The sequence below is a fragment of the Chaetodon trifascialis genome, chromosome 24 (genome assembly GCF_039877785.1).
Source record: "Chaetodon trifascialis isolate fChaTrf1 chromosome 24, fChaTrf1.hap1, whole genome shotgun sequence".
In the NCBI taxonomy this organism is placed as follows: domain Eukaryota; kingdom Metazoa; phylum Chordata; class Actinopteri; order Chaetodontiformes; family Chaetodontidae; genus Chaetodon; species Chaetodon trifascialis.
In genome coordinates this window covers 14,420,486-14,433,027 of record NC_092079.1, presented here as the reverse complement: position 1 = coordinate 14,433,027, position 12,542 = coordinate 14,420,486, and the positions used below count along the sequence as shown (strand labels likewise).

At 49.9% G+C, this 12,542-nt stretch overlaps 1 protein-coding gene across 1 annotated transcript in view; it reads left to right on the top strand.

Annotated features, from left to right (window-relative positions):
• The first annotated feature begins 2,907 nt into the window (after nt 1-2,907).
• Nucleotides 2,908-12,542, top strand: part of LOC139351963 (prolactin receptor-like) — a 17,562-nt gene continuing 7,927 nt past the window's right edge. The window contains exons 1-2 of the mRNA XM_070993886.1: nt 2,908-2,937; nt 4,877-5,183. Of these exons, the coding sequence (XP_070849987.1) occupies nt 2,908-2,937; nt 4,877-5,183 (337 nt within the window). The remainder of the gene's footprint in view (nt 2,938-4,876; nt 5,184-12,542) is intronic.

Genomic DNA, 12,542 nt, shown 5'->3' with positions numbered 1-12,542 from the left:
CTCTTCAGTCTGCCGTTTGTCTTCAGAGCAACTCAGACAAAAACTGTCCAGAGTCCAAAGAGGGGACAACAACGAGCCTCAGAGCCGACAGTCACGGCGTTTATTTGCGGTCAGATGTGAAAGACGTGAAAACCTTTACAGACGTGATTAAAGATCTGGAATTTCCTCTCGCGGGACTAATACGGGAATATTGAATGAATATGAAAGGTGACGTTAGAGGATCAGACTGCAGCTGACAGCCCTCACCGACCAACCAAAGGTCGAAACGCCAGAGAGGTTCAGTTTGAAATGACGTGAAACAGAGAGAAGCAGCAAATCACCTCAGAATATTTCTGTTTGTCCTGATAAAGAAGCGATTAATCGATTATCCGTCTGATCCAGACTGAAGCCTGATTAACAGATTCCAGCATGCGTTTCCTGTTTCGATGGGTCAGAGTTCACCTTTGTTTACGTCTGACCTGTGGATTCTCAGCCAATAGAAACACTGATCACCAACTCCAGCATCGTCCAATCTGCCCAATGTTTGCTCACCAAGAATGAAAACATGCTTTTTGGGGGCTGAACGCAGTTTTATTGCTTGATTTTAGACAGCAGAAGCAGCACAGAGTCACACTCTGCACTCTGATGGACGAGGAAACAGCCAGCTCGCAGTCGGTGAACTGGAAACTTCAGTCCAGCAGGTTGAAAACAGAGTTTGATTAGTAAACACTGAAATGCAGGACTTTCACTTGTAACAGAGTATTTCTGAAAAGGTCTGAGTGCTTCCTCCACCGCTGATGGTCGTTACCGGATGACCGAGCCCTTGAAAACTCCTGATTGGTGCACAGAAATGTGACATCACACTTTTCCAGCAGAGCACCACCCACTTCAAACCAGTGACAGCACAGATACAGAAAAGGAGATTTGAAGGCACGTGGATGGAGTCTGTCTTCATTCTCAGACACAAGACGTTATCAGACACCACTTTCCAGAGACGCCCCCCCCACCCCCCCACCCCACCGTGAGCAGCGGTCTGGGATGTGATCACGCTGTAAGCTGGGTGACCGTTGAGGAGGAACCTGATACTCAGTGGTGAAGTTTGAGCAGAGGAAGTGGCAGATTTCTAAACATGAAGCAAAACACCAGATTAATTGCCACATGCTTCCTGTTTCAAGCTGAGCTGCAGAGATGGAAACACCTGAGCCAACATCTAAATGTGGTTCACGTCACACAAACGCAGCAGAATGAAAAAGACACAGGTGCATGTCATTCTCTGCTGAGAGCCACAGTAAAGCTCCTCCTCCTGGAGGTGAAGAGATCCAGGGGTCCTCGAGGGGTGGTGGGAGGTTTCAGAGACCCTCGAGGGGCTTTCGGGGACACAGACCCAGAGGTTGTTGATGGTGGTGCTTCAGGAGGCAGTTAGGGTTCAGGGCTTGTTGAAAAGGTTTCAGAGGTTTCTCCCAGAGTTTCTCAGGACCTACAAAGAGTCTGGGGGTCCTGATATGTGCTCAGCAATCCCTGGTTCAGTTCTGTCATAGGATCGAGTGGTTCTTCAGAGGTTTCTAGAGCTTCTGCAGAGGTTCAGTCTGGTTTACAGGAACATTCAGAGGGTTTGATCTGTCTTTGGTTGATTTGTGAGGCCCTTGGTAAGGCCCATCAGTGTTCAGCTGTCTGTGAGGTTCAAGAGGATTTGAGACTGACGGGTCTTTGGAGAGTTTCTGGGCTCTTTCGCAGAGCTGCATGTGTGATTTATTTCAGGATCCCCTCATAGGGCCCGAGGGCAGCAGAAGGTCGGCAGCGCTGCGCCGTCGATGCTTTCAGCATAATTACATGAAGGCAACTCTGCGTCTGGATTATCGTCCGTCAGATGATCAGAGAAGATTCTGCAGAGGGATTATAACGTCACGACAGCTGAGGGTAAAATGTGAGCGTTACGCTACATGTGCCTGAAATCCAGTCAGTGAACTACAAAGCGACTGCCAGGCTGCCTTTGAGCAAGACGTCCGTCACTGTGTTGGACGCCTGGTGCTCAGTGAGCTCTGCTCTGTGCTGATGCTTGTTTTATGTAAATCGTCCTCAGCGCTGCAGCGTCTGGAGTCCCGGACGAACCACGTGAAGGTCAGCCTGTGCGACGCGGTGCGGACTAATTGTTGGCGTGTTGCTGCCACCTAGCAGGAACAAACCAGGTGTGACGGACGTTCACCTGAGCATTTCCACTTTCAGCCTCTTCACACTGAGACCACGTCTCAGACGGAAGGAACGTTCTTCTGACTGCTCGACATTTATTTCATTGATTTCATTCATATCGTAGTTTTACTGTCGCGTTTCCTCCACCGCTGCAGATCGAGTGACATGACGAGCGTAGTGTGTTTTTACCCTCCGAAAACTGTTTCTGTTCAATAAAAACATCGTTTTACAAGAATATGAAGATGACACGTCGTCCCTGAGTGTGTGTGTGTGTGTCTGTGTGCGTGTGTGTGCGCGTGTGCGTGTGCGTGTCAGTCGGCCATCTGACGAGCAGGCAGATGTTTCTGGAAGCAGGTGGAGAAAATATATAATTCAGAGTGAACAAGGCTGAAGTTTAATTGCAGAGTGACAAACATGAGACGCGACAGAATGAGTCCAGTACTCACAACACACACGCACACGCACGCACACACACACACACACACGCACACACACACACACACACACACACGAATGACGGCGTGTACCCATAGCGCCTCGTCAGACGTCTCGTGTATCTTCAGAGCTGCTGACAGGATTTATTTAGCACTGACATGTCGAGACAACGATGTACCTGTTACCTTTCTCTGGCTAAAGACCGCCTCCTCCTCCTCCTCCTCCTCCTCCGCCGCCTCCTCCTCCTCCTCCTCCTCCTCCTCCTCCTTCTTCTTCTTCTGCATCCCTGTAGGCGCTGCTGTGTTAATGGTGGCTGACCTGACGGCAGTGAAGTTGGTAAAGACTGACAGCGTGCTGCTCCCTGGCACGCTGAAGTTAAACACTGGCAGGCTGTTGGAATAACGCTGAGGCCAAACATCCATAAAATTCACGGCCCTCACCGTCTGATTGGCGGGTGGCGTTTTTTTTTAAAGGAAATCCACGTCAGTCGGTCGGAAAGCACAAAAGTCTCTTTGCAGTAGTGAATGTTTATTCTGTCCAATCAGGGACTTTTGTTTGTGTTTCATTGCAAACATTGGCGTGGTAGCATGCTAACATTCTAAATGCACTTCCTTTACATTAGCATGTTAGCATGCTGACATTAGCATTTAGCTCAAAGCTCCATTGTGCCGAGAGCATCGCTGCAGACTCAAGTCTGCAGGTCAAACACTGAGTCATGCTCCAAGGTGTTTCTGGTATTTTGTCCACCCCATGCCTGTCACTTCAGCTGCGTTCGTATTGGCCAATCATCGGTTCATGTAACACACGTTTCTCGACGTGCAGCTCCTCCATGCCTGACGTGTCGGCTGGTAGAAAAACGCTCGCCGCCTCCACATCAGCTCTCATCAGCCGCCCAGTCGCCTCCGCGGCGGCATCCTGGGATCTGGATCTGTGCGATGAATCATTGAGGATGCACTCTAACTAATTTGAGTCATGCCTCTCGGCTCAGGGGCACTGAGCAGTCACGCTGTTCTCATTGGTTAAACATGGAGGCGGCGGTGAACCGGCGGAGCGTCGCTGAGTCGAGGCCTCCCGGCATGAGCACAACAAGCTGCTCTGGAGAGTAATCTGATTATTTTGGTCTCTGTGGGGCAAAGCCAACGCTGATCAGAGCTGACTGCTCTCTCACACGTTGCAGGAGGCTGACGGCGTCGCTGTAGGATCCAGGTTTTCCTGAAAACCACCACAGCGCACCAGGATCCGTCCTGGGACGGTTTTTGCTGTGTCTGAGGGCATTTTGAAATAGAAAAAGATATTTTCTGAGCTTTAAAGGCTCATTTTGACCTTGCAAACCACAGCTCAGAAAACAATCTTATCACAGTTTGTCTTTTTCGTGGCTGCTCTGAGCTTCGGATCATATCAGCAGACGAAGAGACAGGAAGTGACCTTGAAGTGATCTGAAAACGCCATCATTTAGACTACGGTTCCCCTTCACCAGCAGGCCAGACTGCTGGGTTTTTATTAACTGCTGAATCATTGTTGGATTAATTATAAATATGTGTGTATTTAAAGCTCAAAAGATGTTTATTTATTATTATTATTATTGTTTGATTTTGGCCGTGTTGGTGTTCCATATTCCAGGTGAAACGTCACCTGTGACTTTGAACAGGTAATCCTTTTCACAAAAGTTCATTTAGTAGCATGAAAAGAACAGGAACAGCCTTCTCAAAGCCTTCTGGGAAGTGTAGTTGTTGAACTCTGACACCATAATCATTATTTTTGGACAGAGAGTTAAAATTAAAAACCAAGAGAAGAAAATATTTTTGAACTGACTTCCTGACGCTGACACAGCAGGTCTGGATTTTGTGCCATCTAGTGGTGAAGCTGCAGACTGCAAAGACTACAAACATGGTGAAATCCCTCACACTGGCCCTTTAAATGTCACATGTTTGAATTCTGACTGGACACTTTTTGGTTTTGCATGTTTTTCTTCACGACTCTGACTCTAAAAGTCGTTTAGTTGTTAGTTTTTCCCAAATCTTTGACTTAACGTCTCTGAAAAAAGGTGAAATATTGACTTCCTGTCGACAATTTAGATTTTAAAAGTGCTCATTTTATGTCAGTAATTTGAAAATGAATTAAACTCAAAGATTTTAACTCTGTATCTCATATTTTTATTGTTTATTTCATTACTTTTTTATGGTTCTATTTATTTATATTTATTTATTTATTTATTTATTTATTTATTTTTATCGTCTTCCTGGCACTCGTGGTCTTCCATACTTTGTTCTTCCAGCCACACGGGAGCGGACTGGAGGTGGATCCAGTGACGGGATGGGAGGCCGGGAGCTCCAGCTGGTGTTCAGCTGCTGAGGCGGGACCAGGTGGAGGAAAAGCTCCTCACAGAAGGAGGTGGAAGGAGGTGGAGACAGGAGGCGCAGAAATACACATCGAGCGCAGCGAACGCGACACTTCAGCGGCAGCAGAGCGGAACGCAGCGGCGGCTCATCCAGGGGGGGCTCACCAGTCCTGGTCCCGGTGCGGGTCTGTGTCCGAGGAATCCGTGTCCTCTTTGGAGCAGCGGCGCTTTATTCACTTTGGAGGTAAGACGCTTCCATGTCTTCTAATCTGGAAGTAACAGGAACGCGCTCGCGCACAGGTGCGGAAAAGTTGAGAAAAATTCTCCCCGATGAGGAAAATAAGAGCTGATGAAGAAGACGGCGGCCGAGCGGAGCGTGCCCTTCTGATTTTCACTCTTCTTTTCATGTTTGTCTTCAGGCTTTCGGTTGAAAATGTCCAGAAAACCGAACGTTTAATCTGCTGCTTCGTCTGATCCAGGATCAGTGAAACGTTAAACATCTTCATCAGTGCGTCCGCGTGTGTTTACCTGAGCTGCGTGCACGCGCAGCCAGCCTGTCCGCCTGTGCTTTGTGCTGCGTCACCTGTGCACGTGAGCTCAGAAGTTGAGCGTGACTCGTCAGACGTCGCTGCAGTTACCTGCCGATGACCTCTGACCCTCGTCTTCACGCGTTCTCAGTGGTTTCAGGAAAGTTCGTGTCGCCCTGTTACTGAACATCTGGATTATTTTAATCCCTGCAGTGACCCTTGACCTCTCTCTGTCCGTCTGTCTGTCCGTCAGGCCTGAATATGGGACAGGACGTGCACACTGTGCTAAAATAGGTGTTTTCTAAATGGAGTTCTGTATTGGAGATCAACGTTTGTGGTTGAACTTCACTGCTAGAAGAAGATTAATGGATTAATCGATTAGTCGGTCATCAGAAAATGAATCTGCGTCATGTTCAAGCCAAACGTTTGACGGTTCCACGCTGTCAGGTGTGACAACGAGCTTCGTCTCCGTGCGTCTTCACGTTATTGTCAACTGAAGAAAACGTCTTCATTGTTCCCTCGTGATTTACGGACCCTCTGATTGATTGACGAGCAGATCGATCGATGAGGACAGTGACAGACACGGCTCGAGGTGATTTTGAAGCTTTAGATTTCGTCTCATCGTACTGTGAAAAGATGGATTTCAGGACTTTGAGCAGTTTATCTGAGAACAGCATCGCGCTGAGTTCAGGGACTGTTGGAGAATTCAGCCTCTGGGCCAGCTGCCTGCCTGCAGGTCCAGAGCCTGCTGTTGCTCTCTTCACGTGTTCTTTGAAAATAATCGTTCTCCCGCCGAGCTTTTAATGTGAAAGCAGAGCGGCAGCCTTTGAATCAGCCATGGTTTCAGAGGAGACTCGCTTCATCTGGAAAATAACCGAAATGTTGTCGGGGGTCAGCAGACTGACATGCGGTGAGGCGCTGATCCTGGACCTGCTCAGCAGTTTACGTCACTTCTGAATGTTGCTTATGAAAGAAAAGAGGGCTGAATGAATGGGAGACGCTGGGGGGGGGGGGGGGGGGGGGGGGGGGTCCTCTGTGCTGCAGCGTTTAACAGCATTCACTTTGTACGACGCTCAAGTGGAAAATCCATTTAGACACACGCGTTTCGTCCTGTACGGCTAATCATGTGTCATGTGATCTTCATACGCCGGTCATCTGACGCCTTCGGGCTTCTTGTTTTTCTCAGTCTGGAGACGGACAGTAACTTGATTAAGTCCATTTTCAAGCCTGAGACTGTCCCTCTTCAAGTGCTCGTTTGTCCCAGAAGCAGTTTCAGCTGTTTTTAAAGAGCAGCTTCGTGATCACATGATCCAAATTTATCAAAACCTGCATCTGCAAACGGCCCAACGCGTTCTCTGCTGGTTGAAGCCGTCGCGCCGCCAACGCTCGGACTCCGTCGTGACGTTTAGACCCAGAATGCCAACGTGAGAGGACGCTCTGGGTGATCTGGCGACACCTCTGGTCACTGGTGGTAACTGCATGTGTTTATCAGCTGCTCACTTTTATTTATCTGTATATTTATCGGACCAGTGAATAAACAGAGCCTGTCTCTCAGATGGGACGACGGGGTGTTTGGGGCCTGCAGGAATATTGATCAACGCCGGTCGTTTGCCAGCTGGCTGGAAAACACAGTGTTTGCTGCTTATTAGCAAAAGTTAGCGTGCTAGCACGTCAAACTGCTGCCGAATGTCACAGCATGTTAACAAGGTGGACTCTGGTCTCCTGCGTGAATCCTTGAACCCCGCACAGGACAGGTGGACGTCCACTCGGTCCAGATGCTGAACGGCTTTGAAGACGTCCCTGAGTCTTCCTGTCCCTGATATAACGACAGCTGTGTTAATCAGTAACAGCTCGACGTGGACGTGTACGATTACGTAAGAAGCAGTGTTAATGCTGAACGTGGAGCTCACGTCGACTCAAACGACTTCATCGATTATCAGACAAGTTAGTGATTAACGGTCTGTTGATGGGCCAACCAATCAGCAGCCAGTCAGCGGGCGGGTGGGAAAACCAGTTGGAATGAGTCTCACTGACCGATTGAAGCTTTTTTTGAGATTTAGGTCTTTGCTCATCACGTTTGTCGCTCTGAAAACTGAATGCAGCCATGAAATCGGATCCAGCGCCCCCCCCCCCCCCCCCCGTTTGTGCGTCAGGACTTAATTGGTCTTTGTCGTTAAAGGTCAGAGACTCGCCTGAGGGGACGGCGCTCTTTAAAGCAGCCTTATCTCTCATGTGAGATGGTTTTAGAAACGTCTGCTCTCCGTGAGGCCGAGCCGCTCGCTCTCCTCCTCCTCCTCCTCCTCCTCCTCCTCCTCCTCCTCCTCCTGCAGACCAAACGCTCACTTTGCAGACGTGATGAACTGGGCTTTGCTGCACCTGTTCATCACCTGGTGCTGCACCCACGCAGCAGCTGCTGCCGATGGAGCTCTCGTGACGATGTGGAGCTGATGGCCGGTGAGAGCTCTGGGTTCTGATTGGCTCGCGGACCTCTTCCTGCTCAGAAAGGGAAGGTGAACATCAGCTGCAGGTGGGATTTAAAACGGCTGCGACGGTCGAGCCGAGCCGTCACACCTGCAGAGGTTTGACTGTTTCAGTAACTGTTGGTAACCAGTAATCACTGATATTGATGCCAGTGAGTCACCGCCCCTGTGCGTCAATCAAGGAGCTCATCTCTGACATCTGAATCAAAGTCCATCTGTCCTGTCGTCTCCCGCGTGGACATCCCGTCGTGTCTTCGACGTGTCGTGCTGCACTCGTATGGATTCGCCTGTCAGCCTCCAGCGGGGCCTCCCGCCTCAAACGGCAGGGGACATGCTCGGGCATTGATCGGCGATCGTGTCATTGATGCCTCGTCGAGCTTCAGCCGCACCTCCTGTTGGTTCAGACGCCGCTGAGGTGAGGCTCACCTGGCCGGGACAGAAGACGTCGGAGGCGAAGCTGAAGAGTTCAGTGTGTGGTCTGAGGAACATCCTGACAGTGATGTTTATGATCGTTAGTGTTTTATTAGCGTTAGCACCGGCGACACCCACTTCAGCACCACAGAGGCTGGCCTGGGTCCCGCGAAGGCCGCGTGCCGCTTCAGTCAGCTGCTCCAGGGTCAGCCTGTCCAGCCCTGCACAGCTGTGAACGCAGCTTCAAATTCACAAGCAGTAATTGGATCCAGCTCTGACGGATGGTGTCTCATTAGATCAAAACGCCTGATGTTCGGGGTGAAAATTCGTCCTGGCATTAATTAGACGTGAGCAGGCTTCACGGTGTCCTTGTGCAGCGTCTCTTCTGCTTTTTCTGCTTTTATTTCTCCCTGATGCAGAATCCTTCTGTGAAACATCAGCAGCTGTAGCGCTGCAGTCGAACCCGACAGGAAGTATTCCTGCTTGTGTTCACACCCTGAACGCTACATTTAGGCTAGTTTATCGGGCGGTTTCCAATAGAGCCACTGTGAGCGCGGTAGCATGCTAATGTTAGCATTTAGCTCAGTCCAGCCTCCTGCAGTCAAACAAGGGGCAGCTTTAAGTTTTTGCTGTCACTCAGCATTCAAAGTCCTGCGGTGTATTAGTGCTGCATGTACTCCTGTGTGTGCACGTGGAGTTTCAGCTGGTCTGATGGTGGTTTTAGTGCGGCTGCTTGGATGCTTCGCCTGTGAAAGCCATCAGGTGTTATCAGCACCTCGAGCGTGTACACAGAGTGTTTACAGACTCATGAAACAGGCAGTAAAAGCAGCCACAGTGAGTCAGGTGTAATGTGGCTGATGTTGTTGGAGTTAAGCCTCAGGTAATGAACTTTAATGACACTTTTAGATAATCTTAACTGCTGCAGTAAAAGTCCAAATCCTCGTCTTTGTTATCGCAGCACAAACAGCGGCGTCAGATGTTTTTCTCGTCATCATCAGTGGACCTTCCTCCGATCACGCCGTGCCTCTGGGTGCTTCAGGCCCTGCAGCGTGGCACAAAATAAAGACTCTCAGAGTCACATGCTCATGGATGTGTTTTTGTTTCGTGCAGCTGGTCCCGGAGCAGCGGAGGAGGAGACAAAATGAGCTCATGTCCCGCCCACCGACGGCTGTGAAGATCATGGTTTTGGCCTGACATCGAGTCCTAGCTGCAGTCATGTGTCAGCGGGTCAGAGCGCTCGGTCTGGACCGGAGAGGGAAGGACGGCAGGTGTTTGGACACCTTGAGGTCAGCCATGGTGCTGTTTGAGATCCGTCCCCCTGCCTTCAGTGTGAAGGACTGTGCTCTGTGCTGCGTCAGGGTGAGCTGAGGCTTCCAGATAAAACCCTGCGAGGCCTCGTTTTTAATCCCCCGTCCTGCAAGATCAAGGCAGGGATTATTCGCTGTGATTGTTGTCTTAGCGCTCGAGGATTGGCTGCTGTTTGCACGTCAGTCCTGTCGTCCGTCCCCTCATAAGAGCAGACGTTAAAGCCTCTAAGCTCCCATGTGACCTCACGGCTGCACAGCTCGTTCAGGCTTCCTGTTGCATAAGGATGACAAGTCATTGTTTCCTCGCGTCGCCGTCACCTTGGTTGACTAATATCTGATGGAGCGTGCGGCTCTGACAGCACAGCAAATGTTCTTTCTTTCCTTATCAGCGATCAGCGGGTCCACGATGGAGATTAAAGGGTTAAAAACAGGGTCGTTGATTTATTTCTGACTCTGCTTGTAAAAAACTTCTCACACCTTCGGGCCTCTGGGAAAATGAGAATATAAGATGGAGAAATTTGGTTAAACTGCTGACAGCTCAGCCACCGAGCTAAGCTAAGCTAACGTATGAGCTAAATGCTAAGAAGGATTAAACAGAACAGCTGAGAGGGAATAGAGTTAGCGGTTAGCTCGCCAACAGCAGCAGATCACTGATGATCAGCTGTCCACGGAGGACCATCACAAGCCTCCGTCGTCTCGTCGGCAGGTAGTTTCTGACAGGTGAGCTGTCCCTGATCGGGAGGCAGGAAGCAAACTCAGACCCTGGTTCTTAGAAAGGGTTCCCGGGTTCTTCCTACGAACGTTGTGTTGGGGAAAAGGCCGACGTGCGGCTGATTCATGGCAGGTCGTTCTGTGGAAGGTGAGTTTGGGTCAGAGGAGGAAAACCAACGCTGATGAAAGCGCTGACGTGACGCCTCCACGGCGTGCTCCCACGGCGGTCCTGCCGGCCTCACTCGCCTCTCTGGGCTAAGCTGATTAGAGTAATGAGCTTTCAGCAGGACTTCAAACCCAAAGATCTGAGGAGGTGGAGGTGATGAAGACTTCTAGGGCTGGAAGTTTTATTTGCAGGCGTCAGAATGAAAAATGTCCTTTTCCTGTTTTATTTCATGGTGCTTCACCAGGTTTTAACTGTTTCTTACTTCTTTATTAGAGTTTGAACACACGACGCTTCAGTCTGACCTCACAAGCTCCTTTTAAAATTGGCCGTCACAGACTTCCGTACGAGCGGACCGGTGGAGGACACTTCAGTCTTTGTGCTCTGAACCGCGTTTCCCAGAAAACTGATGTTGTGATTTTTGGGAATTGATTGGCTCTTCGGGGGAAACTGTCGGGCAGGAGGCTGAAACTGTCTCATGACTGGAGGAAGCTGCTTTGTCACTGCGGCTCAGTGTTTGGACTCAGACAGCTGCAGGGCCATCGTCCCGCTGACTTTCAAACATAAATGTCCACTTGTCTCTGGGTCACATGCTCCTGCTGGTGGACTTAAGGCCACGGAAACCAGACTTTCCCACACTGCTGGATGTTGAGGTGCGGCGGGAGGCTTCCCGGACTGGCGTTGACGCTGCTGGTTTGTGTTGCAGGTCGGCAGAAGGCGGCGGGATGCTGCGGTGGCTGCTGCTGCTCTGTTGGCTTCCTCAGGCGGGCTGCAGCCGAGTCGTCGCCCAGGACGTCGTTTATAAAGAGAGACACAGCCACGGTGAGTGAAAGCTGGTTCATCCAGACGTTAGGCTTTTGCCTTTTTTCACTGAGAGATGGAAACAGCTTTTAGGGATCATTTCAGCTGACGATGAAGAAGAAGAAGAAGAAGAAGAAGAAGCAGTTTCCACTCAGATACACTCACACATGAAACAAACACGAATGTCTTTTTTCTGTCACCATGTTCATGTTTTTGCTTTTGGTTTGAGGTCGGACTGGCACCCTCTTCTTCTTCTTCTTCTGCAGCAGTCTCGTGATTTTCCGCCTGGAGAAATGGCGCCACCTGCTGCTGACCTCCCTGAACTAACTGAACAATCATAAAACAAGTGCAATTTGGCTAAAATCTGAGACACATTTGGACTGAAACCTGCTGGTTTGGGGCGAACTGTGTGCATGTGCTGTGCATGAAATCAAATTGTAACCTCTCCTAACCTCTCACGTCTCCTCCTCTGACCTCCACGAGGAGACGTTGGTTTCACGTCCAAGCGGCCGCTTAATCAGCAGCTTCTCAGCTGGTTAATCTGAGCTGGGTTTGTTTGGGGTCAGTGACTTTAATCCAGACGTCATCGTGTTCATTCTGTCCTGATGCCTCTAATCAGTCGCCGGCTGCAGATGTTGCTGCCGAGTCGGCGCCGATCCTCCGTCACGGCCGGCTGAGCCAAGTCGAGGCGCCTCGCCGGGCGCTTTCGGGTGATCCAGATCCAAACGGATTATCTCTCATTTAATGGTCTTTTATTCATGTTCGATGACAAAGACGTCTGAAGGAAGCTCTTAAAGAGCTCCTGCTGCGTCACAGCAGAGTGTTAGAGGTACTTGTACTTCACAGTTTCCTTTTGTGCCACTTTATACTTCTTCAGTACTGCGTTTTGCAAATGACCTCAAATGTCTTGATCTTCCCAAGTCATCCGGATCTGTTCTGGACTCCTAAAAGTCTGATTCCTTCTCACGAGCCGTTTTCTGCCCTCGCTGTCATGAATTCTCTGACGTTTTCTTTATTCTCAGGCTTTGATCCCTCGAGATTCTCTGGTTTTCATCTCTCAGAAACTGTAAATAATCCAGATTTCACAGTTGATGAGAAACACGTGTGTCCTCTGAAGGCTTCCATAGTTCAGAGCAGACGCGGAGTTTGGATTCAGAGCGTCGCAGCTGAGAGCAGACAGGCGGGTGGGTGCAGACAGGCGGG